We start from the raw sequence: 17,096 nt of genomic DNA, 5'->3' as shown, positions 1-17,096 counted from the left end.
GCCATTTTAAAGTTTCAGTTCATTACAGTTAAAAAGCATCTTAATTGAAGGTGTGAAGTTTTCACAATAATAAGTAGAAATAAATTAAGTTCCATTTATTTATTTATTTATATATTTTTTTTAGCATTCTTTTCCAAAAATTAATTTAATGTCACTCTCACTACAGGACGTCTTATCATAAATTGTGGTTTGGAAGTTTTCACATGACAGCAGCATCAGCATCAATTATTACTACAACTCCTCCCCAACTTCTTTCACCTGTCTCACTACAGGAGCTGACAACATCAAGAAATACTGGAGCCGTTACTACCAGGGTTCACAGGGTGTGGTCTTCGTCTTGGACAGTGCTTCATCGGACGAGGACCTTGAAGCAGCACGCAATGAGCTCCACTCAGCCCTGCAGCACCCGCAACTCTGCACATTGCCTTTCCTTATCCTCGCAAACCACCAGGACAAGCCTGCTGCACGGACGCCAAATCAGGTAAGCCAGCTGTTATGTCTAAGTTAAGGCTGAAATCTGGTAGTGAGGAGTATTTGAAATAATTTTAAGATTATAAACATGGTGTAGCAGCCAGCCATATTCAACTCAACTGTGTATTTACCAGTCAACAGGTCCCACTATAGGCCAGGTGGACCAGGTAACAATTAGGCGGTGACATTGCAGGTGCTGTTGCATTTCAGTCAGGTTGTTTAAAAATAATTTTCACTTTAAGCTCTTTTGTTAGAGTTGAGTTTCAGGTTGAATTCTTTGAAACTTGTGCAAATTCACATGATATCTTTCAAGAACATGCAAAGTTAATGCAAAATAACCAAAAGTAAAAAATAAAAAAAAAATCCCATGAAAATTGCCACAAAAAATATTACAAAAAACAAATAGAAATACCTGCAACTTAAAATATGTTTTACAAGAAAAAAATTTTAATATTTAGAAAGATTATATATTTTAACTTCATGTCAGTGATTTCTGTATTGATAGCAGATTTCTTGTACTTAAATACTTCACCGTGTATTTAAACCATGGCATGAGTAACATAGTAATACTTGAATCCTTGAATTGATGACCAAAGTCATGCAAGTTCCAAGTGAGTTGCTCTTTGGGTTGCTGACTCTAAATAAGTCTGGACAGGTTTTGCCAAACCGAATCCTTTCTTATGTTGACTTTGCAGAAAATAACAGGCTCTTGTCCTCACAATGCTAGCCAACACAGACATCCCACCAGTACAAATTTCAGAGCAGGTTATTCTTCATAAACACTACATCTGGCTGTTATTGGGACAAATGCAGAGCTGATGGGAGACCAACACTCAGCTTCATACACTGATACTGGGTTAAGTTGTGTCAGAGGCAACCATCTGTCAGCTTGTGATCTCTTCTGACTCCTCCGCAACCCTTTCATGCCTAAGATTAAGGAGCTGAATGTAATTGTTGAACTAAGGACAATCAAAGACATCACACTGTGCCTCACACAAATTCTTTTGACAGACATCTGTAAACTGTAACATCCAAGTGCTCTAGAGATTAATCACCATACTTTAACAGTGGGAAGTATGCAGGCCTGTAATTTATTGGACTATTGCTCATGACAGTGGCAAAAAAACAGTTTTTTTTTTTTTTTTTTTTTTTTTTTTTTTTTTTTGTTAAATTGTTTGAACCAACACAAAATGTGTATGGTGAAATAAAATAAAAGTTTGCAAATTTAGCTATTCTCTTTTTATTCTTTTACTTTATATTCTGTGCATAGTTACAAGTTTCTGTAGTTTTTTTCTACCCTTGTTTAACAGCTTTCCACCCCGCCAACAGACAGGCTGTAATAGTTAGGAGACAGTAGAAATGTCATGTAGTAGTCATGGAGTAGTAGGTCATGTCACCACCTCCCCTCAGGACAAAGTGAATCACTGCTTGTGGAGGCAGGGATAAAATGCAGCAAAACTAGGGTAGTCTCTCTCTCTCTCTTTCCTCTCTCCCTCTCTATTCTCTCTCTCTCTCTGTCTTCTCTCTCTTTCTATCTATCTGTCTCTGTATTTTTCTCTCCTTTGCTATACTAGCCATGCTCCACTTTACCTCTTTTGCAGGAGGAGCTGCTTGAGTGAAAAACTATGGCTAGTATTTTCACTGTGGCATTCACTCATGTTTTAAAAACCCAGAGCCTCATTTACCTATGCACTCTTACGAGCACATACACACAAACTCATGTGCACATGCATTCTCTGCAGCAGCCTAATTCAGTGTTTTTAAAGGAGAACTAATATAGTTGCCCAGAGATAGGACCGCCAGCATTCCCTGGCTTTGACCATCAGTGCTAGGGAGTGTGGTTGTTGACAAGATTGTTGTCATGACCCAAACTGAATTTTTCTAAGGCCAACTTATGACTCCACCTGAACCCACTGAACTCATTTTGATTAGTGTAGACTAGTGACACTTGAGGACAGGACACTATATTCATGGAAATGTATTGTAATTTTATTGACACCTTCAAAGGCTGATGCTTGCTTTAAACCTAATAACACCGCTTCTTTTGCTGGTCCTTGTAACATAGCCAATTAAATCCAGTCTGTGAGTGGCCTTCATTAGAAACTGGCCTGAGCGTGATGTACCCTACGCCATATTTCACCCATCATTGCATCAGTCTCTGAAAAGTATTGACTTCTCTGAACTGTTTGCAAACACTAATGACATGTCAGGTCGGCTTATAGGGAAGAATGAGACAGATATTGCCTAAAGGGCTTCACTGCACCATGCTAAGGAGGGCCATTCCAGTTCATACTGGAGGACGTTTGAAGAGTGAGTTGATCCGAGTGGCTGAGGAAGATAGTGTGATCTTTAAAGGAAGTGTTTTTTCTGTTCTTTTTAATACACTTGTGCTTCAAGCCATGAAAGCTACAGGTGACATTAGGTCTAACTCTCAAAAACAAAGGGGGGCAGTGAGGGGTTGTAAGCCCACTCAGCCACTGGAAAGTTCATGGGGGTAAACCCTCTTTATGTTAACACAACATTTGCTCAACATCCACAGGGGTCTCTCCCCAGAGTTTATTTTCAGTGCTCCCTGTGTTCCCATGCTATCGCCCCTGGTTGACTTTACAGGGGCTTTCAATTCAGTGGTAATTGGAATGGAGACTGTGCACAAGTGGAAGTCCTTTATTTTACATCCTGGGCAATGGGACTGCTCAGTTATGGCAAAAATCATTGTAATGATTATGTTGGCCAATGTTGAAATCTCACTTTTTTAACACAATAAACAGTGGATTTCCTTGAACTTTAAATATAAACATGCCACAGCCTGGCATGAGTGAATTTTTGCTTTTAGGGAGGGGCTAAAACGCACCACTGCAAAAGAGAAGAGGTACTCTTGATTTATAACACGAAATGAAATAAGAGCATTGCTGCAAAATGGAATGCTGTACAATAACTGATTTATCTTGATTATCTTGTTTTCATAATCATTGGAAGCCAAATTTGCAACTGAAAATATAATTTGATTAATTTCCCAGCCCTACTAGGCAAAGTTATGGTGGAACACAAACGAAAGTCATCTATCGACAAACACTTGATGACAGAGGTTGCTGCATCCAGACCTGTAACAAGTGCTGAATGAATCAAAGAGAGTTACAAGGTTAGTGGTAGTGTAATATAATTCTCAAAGTGTTAGAGGTGTGTGCGTCTGTTTGAATGAGTGTGTGTATGAAAACTGTGTATTCTCATAAACAAGTTAGAGACAGAAAATAGGTTGGAATAAATAAAATTGTGATGCAAAATGCATCACAATTTTGTTTTTGTCTTTTTTGAAATCAAACATGCAACAGTCCCAACCGAAGTCTGAAAAATCCTGGAGGGAGTGCTATTTACAGACTGTCTGACACCATCCTTAGACGTAGAGAGCATCATTTCACTGGCCACTTCAGTATTGATCCTGATATCGATGTGCTGCAGGCTTCCGCTTGGCTACAGTAGCAGTCAATTGGGCAATCCTAAATGTTTTTGAAACAACAGGATAATGTTGCTTTTTCAAAACTGGAAGCTTGGTGTATACTCGCACCCACCTAAAAAGTGTTTGCAAACTGATCATTAAATCAGTAGAAAATGCTCCATTTCAAACAGAACTATTTTATTTCACAAAGCAACCATTACCTTTACAACTTTAATTTGCTGTAGTTCGCAGAGTCCTATGCAGAAGCAACAAAAACAAGTCCTAGAAGAATAACACTGTCCAAGTCGAAAACAAATGACAAAATGTTCTGTCTGTAATACCTCCCCTTCCAAGGGCATACCTACAAACTACAAACTGTACAAACTGACCTTTATTCCTTTACTCTTTTATTCTTTTTCAGTAGAGTTGAATTGATAGACCTTAAGATTTAAAGGATTTTGGTATACTTCTTAGTAGTGAAGTTGGGCCGTCATGTGGTTCCATAACTGAAATATAACTGAGCAAGTCTTTCTCCCTCAAACATTTTTGCTAATGTGACTGATTATTTTCAGTACAGTCTGTTACTTTGTCCAGTTGATTTAAGTCCTGTCCCCCTTATGTCTATGGAGAATTGCACCAGCCAACTAGCTGCCAGTAAGCCAGCGAGCCGATCTTCAGTTAACTTCCTCTTCAGCTCCCCACACATGAGGCTTATTAACTCTTAAAAAAAAAAAAAAAAAAAAAAATCACACATTAATTCTTAAAACAAGGATAAAAAGAAAGCCATATTGAATTTCTCATACCGTGCAGATCTCACATCCTGGATTTCTCCTCTCTTCCACCTATCTCCTCTTTACTCTGAAATGTTTAAAAATGCTTGGAAATAAGAATAAAAAAGCCTTATCAAGTCTTGAAGTTTTAAAGTTTGAATGCCATTTATTTATGCAGGAATTAGAATTAAGAGGCTATGAAAGGCAACATTTAATTTTTAAATTTCACTTAATTTTTGAGTAAATTATTAACAAAATTGTGAGGGGTGCCAGTAGTGCTAACTGTTAAGGTACATTTTTCCTTTAGTCCCCCAACCTCTAGATGCTTTGCCTTTTAGGAAGTTTGGGAATATTTATGTGTTCTCATGACTAATTGATGAGACTTGTCAAAATGTTCTTCTCTAGAGCTGATGTGCTTAATATTAAATGAAAGTTACACTAAAAGTACCCCAGGTGCATGTCACAAACAGGTGGCACACCACTCTTAGCACAATGTGTTGGCCTGGTTGGGCCGGTGTGAGTGCAGTATGTGTCTTCAGTGGAGGGTAAAAGCACAATTAAAGATATGGCACTTACTATTTTGAAGAGTATATCATGCACAGCAGCAGGGTTATTGGAAGCACTGTAACAAAGGCGGCCCTCAAGGTGAACTCTAGTAAGTGTCGGGTCATGTGCAGCCTGTGCAGTAACACCTCAGAAAACACTTACCACATATCACTCATTTATTTAGGTTGCATGCACAGTGTGCTTGTGCTGTGAATTACCTCTCTGATTCAATGTGTTGTGCAGCCGGTTTAGTTTTTCTGAGGATTACATATTTAATACTCCAGGATTTCATGAGTTCCTAATATAGGCCACATACACCTAATGTAGCACAGTTGCTACATGAAAAAAAGTTAAAGAGGTGCCATGATGTGATTTTCTCTTTCTTTCTGGTTTGAAGTCGAACTTCAAACCAAAAAGTAGGTTAGTATATTGTCAACCATTTTTAACCAAACCAATTATTTTCAGCATTTGAAAACTAAAGAGTTTCTGTCCCCTGAAGAACCTTTCCCAGCCTCCACATCAATACCAGAAAAAGTGGATACATCAGCCATATCTAATGTTCCCGCATACAGCCTTGTCTTCACTCGCAGGACCCAAATAATCTCACATGCTCACGTATCCTTTAAAGGCCTCGTATAAGATACCATACATACTCAATATGCTATGTATCTTTTCATTATTCATCACAATTTCCATTAGCTTTTACTTAAGTGAACACGAATCCTGCTTAGGGTCAGTGCACATAGCTTTTGAGACGTTTTGGGCCAGTGCAGCCTCTTAACTGGAACCTCTGCTTCACCGAAGTCCACCTCACACTTTTCATTAGGTCATTGCAAGGTTTGGGGAGTAACAGTGTAGAGATGCTTTTGAGAAATAAGAGTTTTTGTTTACTGTTGTTTTCTTTTTCTTTCTTTTTTTTTTGATTTATTTCTTGATTTATTAGACACCAATAACATTTTGTGCAACTCAAAGTATTGGTTAATCAGTGTTGTAAATTACTCAACTAGCACCCTGTGGCCAGATGTGGCCCTTTGATTTTTAAAAATTTTTTTTTTTCCTCTGGCCCGCAAGAGGCTTCGAGTAGCTCAGGCTGGCATCAGTGATAGCCTATCAAAAATATATTAACATGGGCCTCAGGCCTACTTAGGCTACTGTTAGTCTGATGGATTCTGTTTTACTATACTCATCCTGTGTTCATGCATGTGGACCTTTTGCAAGCTTTGTATCAAGCTTTGTAGCTCTATCTGCACTGCTTATTTGTTTGGACTAATTGCTGTCTGGAATTTATTATTAAGATACCATGAAAGTGGAAGAAAGAGATGCAAATGGCTATTTTATTTCACGTAGTAATTGATCTATTAACATTACACCGTTGAGAATAAGAATTATTTGTAGACGTTCACTGATTCTGTGTGGCCCACGAATCCCAAGTGAACTTCCAATTTGGACTACTTGCTGCTGAAGTTGAATAGCCCTGTTGTAGATCATAATGCTGTTGAGATCACAGTTTTTTAAGTAGAGTAATACATTTTTATGTGTAGATTTTGTTTTATTGTGTAGAGCAAATAATCCAAAAAGCTGAAAGTAAGCCATTTACAATACATTAACAAATACAGACTGCATTAGAGAAAACGAATTAATGAAATTACTGAGTGTATTTTTGTATAGGTACTTTGGCACAGACTGCAACTCATAATCGGATGTTGTTGTTTTTTAAAAAAATAAACTTTTGATCCAGGGTCAGAAATCACCCCTGCTCCTCTGTAACATTTTTCGATAACCTTGTCTAGCAATGATCTACAAAATTCTTTTGAAATGTTCAAACGATAGAAGCATTTTCAAGTGCTCATGAGGTAGGTAAGTCTAAGGTCATACACAATGTTTTGTATAAAGCATGTGAAACATGCTCATGATGTGGCAGGTCTTGCCACAGAGGTTCCCCCCAGGTCTCTGCATCATTAGCATGTAATCGTAGTCCTGTGTGAATTGGACTTGGATCACAGTGGGGACCTCAAGGAACTGGAAATTATCTCTGACCTCTGTGTTGGCCAAAGATGCATTTGGACTACGTATGGTTCAGTCCAGGTGTCTAAAGATTGAACTTGACATGCTCTTAATGTGACCATTTCAGTGTACACATTAACCATGTAGCTCATTTTCTCAAAGCAAAATTAAAAAAATATATAGCATTTATCATGCAAGAAAGTCTTCTTTCTCAAGATTTATTGCATGGCAAGTATGCATGTATGCATGTATTACTGGAATTTGCATTCATACTGATTTAGCATTGTTAGGTGGGGATTTGCATTTACCAATAAACAGGATGGTAATTTTTTGTGGACATTCTAATTTTCAAATTACAGGTATGCAGCTTTGCACCAGATTGAAAAAAGTGATGGTGTTCTCACCGAGTTATTGAAAATCACTGACTGTGAAAGAATAACAGATGGTTATGTAGAAAACAATGCCATTATGTATTCTGATTGAGGTTTATAAGTTAAAATAGAAAATTCCAAACATTGAACATATAGGCATTCTAACATTAAAACATGTGGTGAGGTTTGAAAACATTTGAAAATGTTCTTTTGGGGCTAAACTTTCCTGACAAATTGGGTGTTGGAGTCCAAAGAAAAATTTCTATTTAATCTCTCCAAGAAAGGGACATTGTAAAGCAAACTACTTTGACTTCTGATCTCAGTTTCATAATTTGCTTTTTTGTCTGTAAACTTGTCAACTCAAAACCATAAAGTGATGTCTCATTGTAAGCAATTTAGTACATTGGCTATGACAGTGCCACACTTTGAAGAAAGACTCTCTAGTAGTTTCCCTAACACCATACTATGTTATACATCCAAGGGACACTGACTTTAAATGTGAAAACACACATTTTCTCAGATAGTCATTACATGGGGTATAACATTACAACCATGATGGAAGTCTCCAAGAAAGGGCCATGCAGTATTGCTGAAGATCTGTTCATGATCTAGATTGAAAAATTAGATTAGGTCCACAGATGAATGAAATGATGTTTTGTTCCAGAGTTTTATTGGATCATGTATTGGATTTTGCAAGCATCATGCCGACCCCTGAGTCTTTCTCATGCTCCTTACATCAGAGCTGTGCAAACCTCTGAAGACAGCAGCTGTGTTGCAGTTTCTTGCTTCTTGTGGATGTTTGACAAGCACCATTGGCGAAACAAGCCCAAATTAAATTCTATTGGCAGCTCTTCTGGTGATGACACCGTACACAGATGACGACATCCATGTAGACGGAAAAAGTAGGCTCATTTCCTTCGCACACACATACGCCCATTTTCTTGTGCTGTTCTCAGGAGCACTTCTTGTTTACAGTGTCACATTGGTGACTTAGGGTGTTTCTGGCACTGCCGGAATGAGGTGAAAGGGGTGAAAGAAGAAGAAGGTGGTGGTGGTGGTTGGGGGGGTAATACAGCTCAACAAGCCTGTTAAGGCCTCACTGGGGCCCTCTGTGCTGGTACAAGTGTTTTTCAGGAGCAGGGAGGGTCTGGAGGAGGTAGAAGGAAACATGGGACAAAATTCCTTGTTGACATCAATCTCCTGCCGTTGGGGGGCCCTAGGAAGCTGGGGAGGAGTAGAGGGGAGGTCACCCTGTTGATATAACACCTCAACAAAGCAGGTCTGTTTGGATGGCTGGGCCTAATGGACTGCGTCCACGAGGGGCTCTTGTTCTAGAAAATGCTGGCAACAGTGTCCATGCTTGTGGTTAGATATGTAGTTTTTTTTTTCTTTTTAAATCAATGGAATAAGGCCTTACACTATCAGAGTATAGATAGCTCTGCGAATTAAACAACTGATGGTGCATGTAGAATGGTAAAACATTGAGGGCAAGGAGCTTGCCCTCAATGTTTTACTTGACTTGGAGGACTTGGAGATGAGAGAAAGAATGAAGGTGAGAACAAGGGGGAGTGTAGGCTGATGTGGAGATGGGGAGAGAATGTAGAATGGAAAGGCAAAGTAAATCTAAAAAGAAAAAGCGGGGTGACTGCAATATCTAACCTTGAGAACCATGACGACAGCTCGACTCCAAAATTGAACACAGAAGCAATGAAACATTCTGGTCAGAGTCCCCCGATGACTGAACAGGAAAAGCACCCCCTATACACTCTCTTTCTCTCGCACTTTGTCTTGCTCTCTCACTCTCTCTCTCTCTCTCTCTCTCTCTCTCTCTCTCTCTCTCTCTCTCACACGTACACACACACACACACACACACACCCCACAAGTCATTCCAGTTCTCAACAGTCCCTTTATGCTTGTGAGGAAAACAATGCCTGGTATGAATTGGAGCACATCTGTTTTCAGTGTACCAAAGTTAAAACTGATGTTGCTTATGCATAGTGACAAAGTTACATCGCACAGACAAGCAACCACTCAAACGCATCATTTAATTATCGGACCATTTCTGTGTTGTACCAGCAAAATTAACAAATTAAAATAGAGTTGGGCCTGGGTGTGTTAATCATGGCCACAAAGTTAAAGTTTGTATATGTTGCTCCAACTTTTTTCTGTCTTGAGCACCAGACAATAAAGACAACTAACTGTATTAACTCACTGAGAATGGCTGAGAATGGCTTTACAATCAGTGATAACAGATTTTCACCTCTTCACCACCACCATGTAAACATATCATTAATCATCAATTTGCCATGTTTTGACAGAAAGACAGCCGCACACACACACACACACACACACACACACACACACACATTGATACACACCCTTACACACTGATGCAGGCATTATTTGTTTCAGTTGTGCCATGTTTTCTGATCCTGGAAGCCACCCTGGAACAATTTTTCCTTACTAAAGGAATATTTTTACTCAGCAGTTGTTGACCACTGTTGACACAATTACAAGATAAGCTGAGAACATTTCCTCATTTGTTGTCAGTCCTCAGATCAGCATGCCGTTTTTTCAGCAGTGGGTCAAGGGAAAAGCCTCTCAGACACTGAGTTCTGCTGTAAACCACTGTGCTCGCCCACAACCGTTTCTTGGCATGACTTCACAGAGTACAAGTGACTGTGGGTGTTGCACTGTAAATTATTATCATACTCAGTTTTTCTAAGCCAGTATTTTGTACTTGCATTTTTTTTTTATCCTCAGCTCCAGCTTATCATACTGCAGTCGCTGTTTGGTGAATGCCTTAGTGACTTTTGCATTGTGGAGCATGGAGTGGAAATCAAACTATGAGTGCTTGTGACACAGAACAGAGGTATTTTGGCATTTTCATTTACATGTTGCCTGGTCACCTTAGGATTTAACCCTTCAATTTACATGCTTGCACTCTTTTTTATTATTATCACATAGCATCTTCTACTTCATATACTCTATTGCACTCCTGCCACATCCTTTGCTCTCTGTTTGAGCAGAGTCCTTACAGTGCATTACCTGCATTTGTTACAGTCATTTAGTACAGTTTATAACATAATTGATTGCAATATATGTTTTAATTCCTGAAGAGGGACTATTACTAATAAAGGAAATGAATCCCCATTCTATGATAAAGTGACTGCAGCAAAAATAAATCCATGCATGATGTTCAACGTGAATGATTACCTATTTTAGGAAAATTTCAAGTCTCTCTATGTTAAATGAAATGCATACAAATGACTGAATGCATTTTCCTGCCTTCCAGGCAGCCAAACACCTAGAATAATATGGCATGCTTTGGAAAATGCTCTTAAGAAATGTAAACAAGGCTGGCCAAGATACTTTGTAAAGATATTGAAAAAGAAAAACTGGACATTCTGTATTGCCTGGCAATGATAAGGGGATGGTCAACCCAGTTGAAAAGAGAAATATTATTATATAGTTGTATTCTTGATTACTATGTTCATCCACCAAGATTTTAGAGTTCTTGAAAGTCCATATCAGTGATAAAACAGAGTTTAGGAGGTGCATTTTCTACACTCTTTTCCAGCAGGGCAGAGTGGCCATTCCCCTAGAGTAACATTGTTGCTACTCTCGTGAGACCAACCAACTGTAGAAAAATTATCTCACATTGTTGTAACTAGCATTGCAAAAAGGTGATAGCAAATGTCTTCATAGCTAACATGACTGTAGTACTCACTTGCTAAAAACTAAAGTTTGGAGACCTTGTTCTCATTGGACCGCCCCCGCTCTTAGGTGTGGAAGTAACTTTTTAATCCCTCCCCAGCAAAACCGCTCATTTGAGTCAGGAGAAAATAACCAGCAGGCTCCTCTCTGCAAAGAAAGGACTTCAGATTCTCAGTTCCTTGATGATTTCTACCCCCAATGATGACATAAAAATATGTCAATTAAATATTTCGTATTTTAGTTTGCCATCCCTTTAACTGCCCAGCTAACACATCATTATTCATCTTTGTAACTTAAGTAAAATAACAGTTGTCTAATATTTACTTGCTGGCTAGCATAGCAAGAAAAGTCAAACTGTCTGTCATTTGACAGTCAAGTTTTGGTACAGTAAATGTTGTGGTGGTGTAACATACAGTGGTTTTGTATTGCATACAGACCCCTTCGCTTTTTTGTTGTGTTGTTTACTTAATTTTAAATAAATTATATTTTGTTTACATTAGTCTGCACTATACCCCAAAAAACAAGTTCTGGGATATTTTCCCCCAATGATTAAAATTTATACTCTATACTCTATCCAGCAGCAATCACAGCTTCAGTCTTCCCTGTGACTGAGAAGCATCCCTGTAACATTACGCTGCCTCCATCATTCTTCACTGTAGGGATTGTATTTAAATTGCAGATGTGCAGAGCTGGTTGTCCAGCAGATTCTCCCACCTTCTATTAGAGTGGCTTTTGGGTTGTAGGTCATCTTCTTGACCAAAGCTCTTCCTGTCCAGTTACTGAGCTTGGCTGGACTTCAGCTCTAGGAAGAGTTGAGTCCAGTCTTAAATTTCATAATGATGGAGCCCACTGTGCTCCTGGGAATTTACAGTGCTTTGGTGCAAAACAGATCTTCAATACTTGAGCTGCCATGAGACATGCCAAATAATGTAGAAACATACACAATTGCCTATGGTGAGCAAAAATCCTACCACCTCTCAGATGAAACTGATGCCCTTGTCAGCCGCCGTCACCGTAAGGACACAGCAGCTTTATTTTTCTATGCAGTCTTACTGAACGTTGATGGTTTGTTTAACCTTATAATTAAGTTAAAATGATATAAAATAATACCGTAAAACAAAGCATTTTGAAAAAACTGCCCCCAGATACACCGAGATGAGTGGCTTCCCTCAGTGAATTCAGGTTACTGACACCACTGTTGATTGATGTTCACTTTCCCTCATCTCCTCCCCCAACCGCAGATTCAAGACACTATCAGTTCCATTGATAAACCACTAGAAACAGGAAATGCCTTTAAGCAGAGTCAAATCCCCTGGCATGTCTCGATTTATGCCCAACCCTTTTTCTTCCTCTTGCGAACTTTCCTTCGTCACAGTATTTTCGTAGTGTTGCATGTTTTTATTTTATCTATCTATCTATCTATCTATCTATCTATGCACACACACACACATATATATAGCTAGATATAGATATAGATATAGATAATGGTTAACTACTGGCAGCAAACTACAACTTGACAACTTAGTTGGTTTTACTTCATTCTTGAATGGAGGCACACTGATTAGTTTCATTTGGGTCTGGTTATTCTCTTGTCATTTTCTTCCTTAGGATTTGACACTTATTCTTTCAACTATTTTCATTTCCCCCTTTCCCCCTTTCTTCATCCCTCTTCAATGTCATTTTCCCAGTGAAAATATGCTGCATTCTTTTTTTTTCTCCTCAAAATGTTGAAGCCACTCCAGCACGTGAAAACTTATAACTCATTATAGGGCCTGTTCTCTGGAGGGAACAACCTCTCTGAACCCACACAGAGCGTGGAGTGGGTTCCTCTGAATCCTGTTCTGTTCTCCTGTGGTCCATAGGAATGTGGCTCACACAATTGATGGAACACCCAACACCAACAAATTGTTCTTCCTAAAGTATGTTAGAGGTCTCATTTGACCAAAGCCTCGGTGTCCCTTGTGGGATACAGCTACACACAGCGGAAATCTGAGAGCACTTGCACAGCAGGGGGATTAAACGGATCACTGTATAAAAGGTGTGAGTCCAGCGTTTGGATCTTTTTTTATTTCAGACTAGTAATGCTTTGTACGAACTTTGCCTGAATAGGGAACAATATTGAAAATGGAATTTGGGGAGAAAAACCTTTGTAAAATCCAAATTCATCATAGTGGACTTGGGCATATCAATTACAAGTCTGTAGGGCAATATCAGTTTTATTTGTAGATCATTTGGAGAGTGTAAGAATAGGTGTATTAAATCACCACAGGTGCAGGTTGAAATAGGCCAATAGGTTGAAACCGTTTTGTCTGCAATGAGAATAACGTGATCTACCATCGAAAACAATTTCTGTTTAGCATGAGCCTTTCCATTCAGTACTCTATTCTGCTGACATGGTAACACCCTGAATAGTTTGAGCACAGTACTGCCTTCATTATGACATTATTATTACATAAGGGGACCTCAGTAATTACATTGTGTTTTTTTTTTTGTTTGTTTGTTTGTTTTGTTTTGTTTTGTTTTGTTTTTTGTTTGTTTGTTTGTTTGTTTGTTTTTTAAGATTTTTTTTTTGGCATTTCTCCTTTATTTGACAGTCATAGTAGAGGTAGACAGAAAAGGCAGGAGAGAGATTTTTTTTAACAATACTTGCATCTGTTCCTGAATTGCTACCAGTCTAATTTCTGGGTTGGATTTCTCTGACTGCACAGATCAAGCCTGCATCTGATTTACCCCAGCTACATTTCTGAGATTCTCACCCAATTAATGGATATGTCCTTGTCAGAGATTGGTGGAACTATCAGTGACAGCGATAGGTGAGGCCACCACCAGAGATTAAGAGGATGCTTGGGTCATGGTGTAGGGAAGTGATTGTGGGCCAGCCGGTTTGTCTCTATTATGAGGTTTGCTGAAATAAAGTGGGTGGAGTGGGGGCATCAGGGCTGGGCTTGGCTCTCTGTTTGATCATTGATCTCCATGACCCCATTTGAAGGGTCTTAATCTCTCAGTTGACCTGCTCACGGAGTTTTTTGAGGAGGGGTGACGGGGGTAGATGTTGACTGGGAACTATCATGAGAGTGAGGATGCTGTGGGGGAAGTGATGAGGGGGATGTTATTCCACTTGAGTGGAGACACAAGTGTGTAATGAACATGAGGGTGTGTGTGTGCGTGTGTGTGCATATATGTGTATTAGCAAAGAGGAAGTTATGTCCACCTGATATATGGAATGTAAGGCCTGTTTTCCCATTCCGACTTCCTAACCACAGACACACACTCCTTCTTGTAAATTTCCACATCGAAGTTTACATAAGCCTAGCTCACCCACGCTCCAAAGAGGTGCAGCCATAGTTTTGTCCCAGCATAGCACGCAAGGCATAATTCAACTGTTTTTTTCCCAATACCTGGATGTTGTTTCTGTTGTGCAATTTCTAGGACAGTATGAAGCACACTGATTAGATTATTTACACAAATATGCACGTATGAATTACTCACTAAGACACAATAAATGTCAGTGATATTATAGATATCCACCTGGCATAGTGAGAGATGAATTGTTATCTTACCCCCTCTGTCTGAACATGCAGCCTCTGTCTGACGATGTTCCTCCATCATGCAAATGTCTAACTGTATCCCCAAAGAAGATTTAAGACTAACTTTTCTCCTGCTATTGTGCCCCAAGTGTCTGAGGCACAACTCTCCATGGCAATAAGAGGATAATGCTGTCTCCGTCTTCAAAGCTCACACAGTGTTGTGGCAAGACAGCCAGACTGCACGCTTTCACGTGCCTCTGAATACTGAGATGCTCTGTACACCAAACTGTTGGTATTGTTCATATAGTCATGCTGATGTGCTTCATGTTTGTTGACAGTGATCTCTGTGGAATACAGCCTTTGTAAAATTGTCATTCATAAACCTCATATTTTTATTATTCTAAATGAGTCGTGTAAAATTAGCAGTTCAGACTTTTACAGTAACTGTTGATGTCCCTCCATGCAAGCACATCAATGTTGTTAGGGTGCAGCACACGAGAAGAAGAAATGATCTTGTCTCTGCGTCTCAACAGTCTGAAGCCTGTCAAAGAACAATTTTTTGCAAATGATTGCCTATAGGCACAAACTGACCATTTTACATTATACATGTTCATATTATTTGGAGAATACACTCCATTTTGTCATTTTGATGAGATAACTATCAGTTTCACCTTTAGTATGTCTAGCATTCAGCATTCAGTGCATTTCTTTGCACAATGTGTAGCTATTACTATCAAGAACATTTATGGTACATTTTGAACTTTCCTCCGCCAGACACTGAATGAGATCACTGTTTGTGAGATGTTTTCCAAACAGTCTCCTCGATTTAAAATCAGCTTCATAGATTCATTTTCAAAGCATCCAGAGGACACAATTGTTAGATTCAGGTGGTGCATTTGATTTTGTTTGGGATTATAATTCACACATAGTGTTTTTTTTTATAACTAGCTCTACACATAATGGCTGCTTTGGAAACATCCAGTTTGCGGCTTCCTCTTTATTTTTAATTTCATTTCACTGATATAAATCACACTTTCTGCAGCAGAGTTCATTGAAGTCAATATGCCTATCTTTGTAACTGCTCATCCTCAATGAAGGTAACAAACTAATGATAAGCTGTTTCGGTACACGCTTTATTTTGAGGCTTTCATGTGGATTGCAGATATCTCCCAGTTGTTTTTTGTGACAGGGAGAAACTCCATGACAGGAAGATAGGAGAGAAGTAAGGTGAGATGGGGAATGTTTTCATTTAAGTGTCTTTGGTATTCAGGCCGGATAATTAAGTCACTCTTTTAACCTGTCTCCTCTTCAAGACCTCCAGATGCGCCTGAGTGTTGTCAGACAAGGTGTGTCGCTCCAACACGTCCATCCATGAGCAGCTGTGCGGATGTGTGCATTTACGCATGCACGTGCACAGTTGTGAAAATCAAACAATTTTTGTTTCACAATATCAACAAACCTGCCCGCCATAATCTTGCTCCGTCTTTCTGTCACACTCACACACAGAGCAAGGTGTTCTGTGGTCAGTTCAATGTTCACTTTTAGGAATGCAGCTTCACAGCAATTACACCACAAATCGACACACACTCACACTCACACTGTGGTCTCCTTTTCCTTGGCTGTCCTCAGCTGGAAGGGTTTTTTAAAAAACGAGCTTACACAAGGGCCCTGGGAAGGAAACCATAAAGAATGGATTTGATGTGAAGAGGAAAACCACATTGTTGGGTGAATTGTGATAATGACAGACGGAACACTTCCTGGTTTCTTGTTTTGAGGGGAGATACCAATCTCAAGCAGTGTTACCTAAGATACTCAATCTAGCCAGCCACAGAGATTGCACTGACTGGGCTGAGGAAAAGCGAGAGGGCCAAGGAAATACAAAGCTGCAAATGAGAAAGGTATTGTGGCAGAACGTCAGTGCCCCAGACCTCCCCTCCTTCTTATCTCCCTGCCCATCGTCTGGGGCCCTGTTATCAGCACACCAGTTGTATCCAGGCCACAGGTTTTGCCTGTGTTTTCATACACAGATCTATTTGGTAGGCATGCTAGAACACAGCCTTATCCAGCTCTTGCATCGCTGATGAGGAAATGATGGACAGTTTCAGCCCTTCTTTATACACTCTAATCATATTAACACATGTCTCAGGGGAAACAATGAGGAGGCTTGTTTGCTCTCTGGAGAAGAAGTAGACCTTCGAGGCAAAACTCATCAAATGTATGGAGTAATGCCTGTCCTGAGGACCATGGATTGTTGTG

At 39.4% G+C, this 17,096-nt stretch overlaps 1 protein-coding gene across 5 annotated transcripts in view; it reads left to right on the top strand.

Moving 5' to 3' along the window:
• The window catches only part of arl15a (ADP-ribosylation factor-like 15a), a 122,935-nt gene that overhangs the window by 65,078 nt on the left and 40,761 nt on the right, over positions 1 to 17,096 (top strand). For all 5 annotated transcript variants that reach the window (XM_030059335.1, XM_030059332.1, XM_030059333.1 and 2 more), the window contains one exon: positions 273 to 481. In XM_030059335.1, the coding sequence (XP_029915195.1) occupies positions 273 to 481 (209 nt within the window). The remainder of the gene's footprint in view (positions 1 to 272; positions 482 to 17,096) is intronic.

The sequence above is a fragment of the Myripristis murdjan genome, chromosome 9 (assembly GCF_902150065.1).
Source record: "Myripristis murdjan chromosome 9, fMyrMur1.1, whole genome shotgun sequence".
In the NCBI taxonomy this organism is placed as follows: Eukaryota; Metazoa; Chordata; class Actinopteri; order Holocentriformes; family Holocentridae; genus Myripristis; species Myripristis murdjan.
This window is presented reverse-complemented; position numbering and strand designations above follow the sequence as displayed.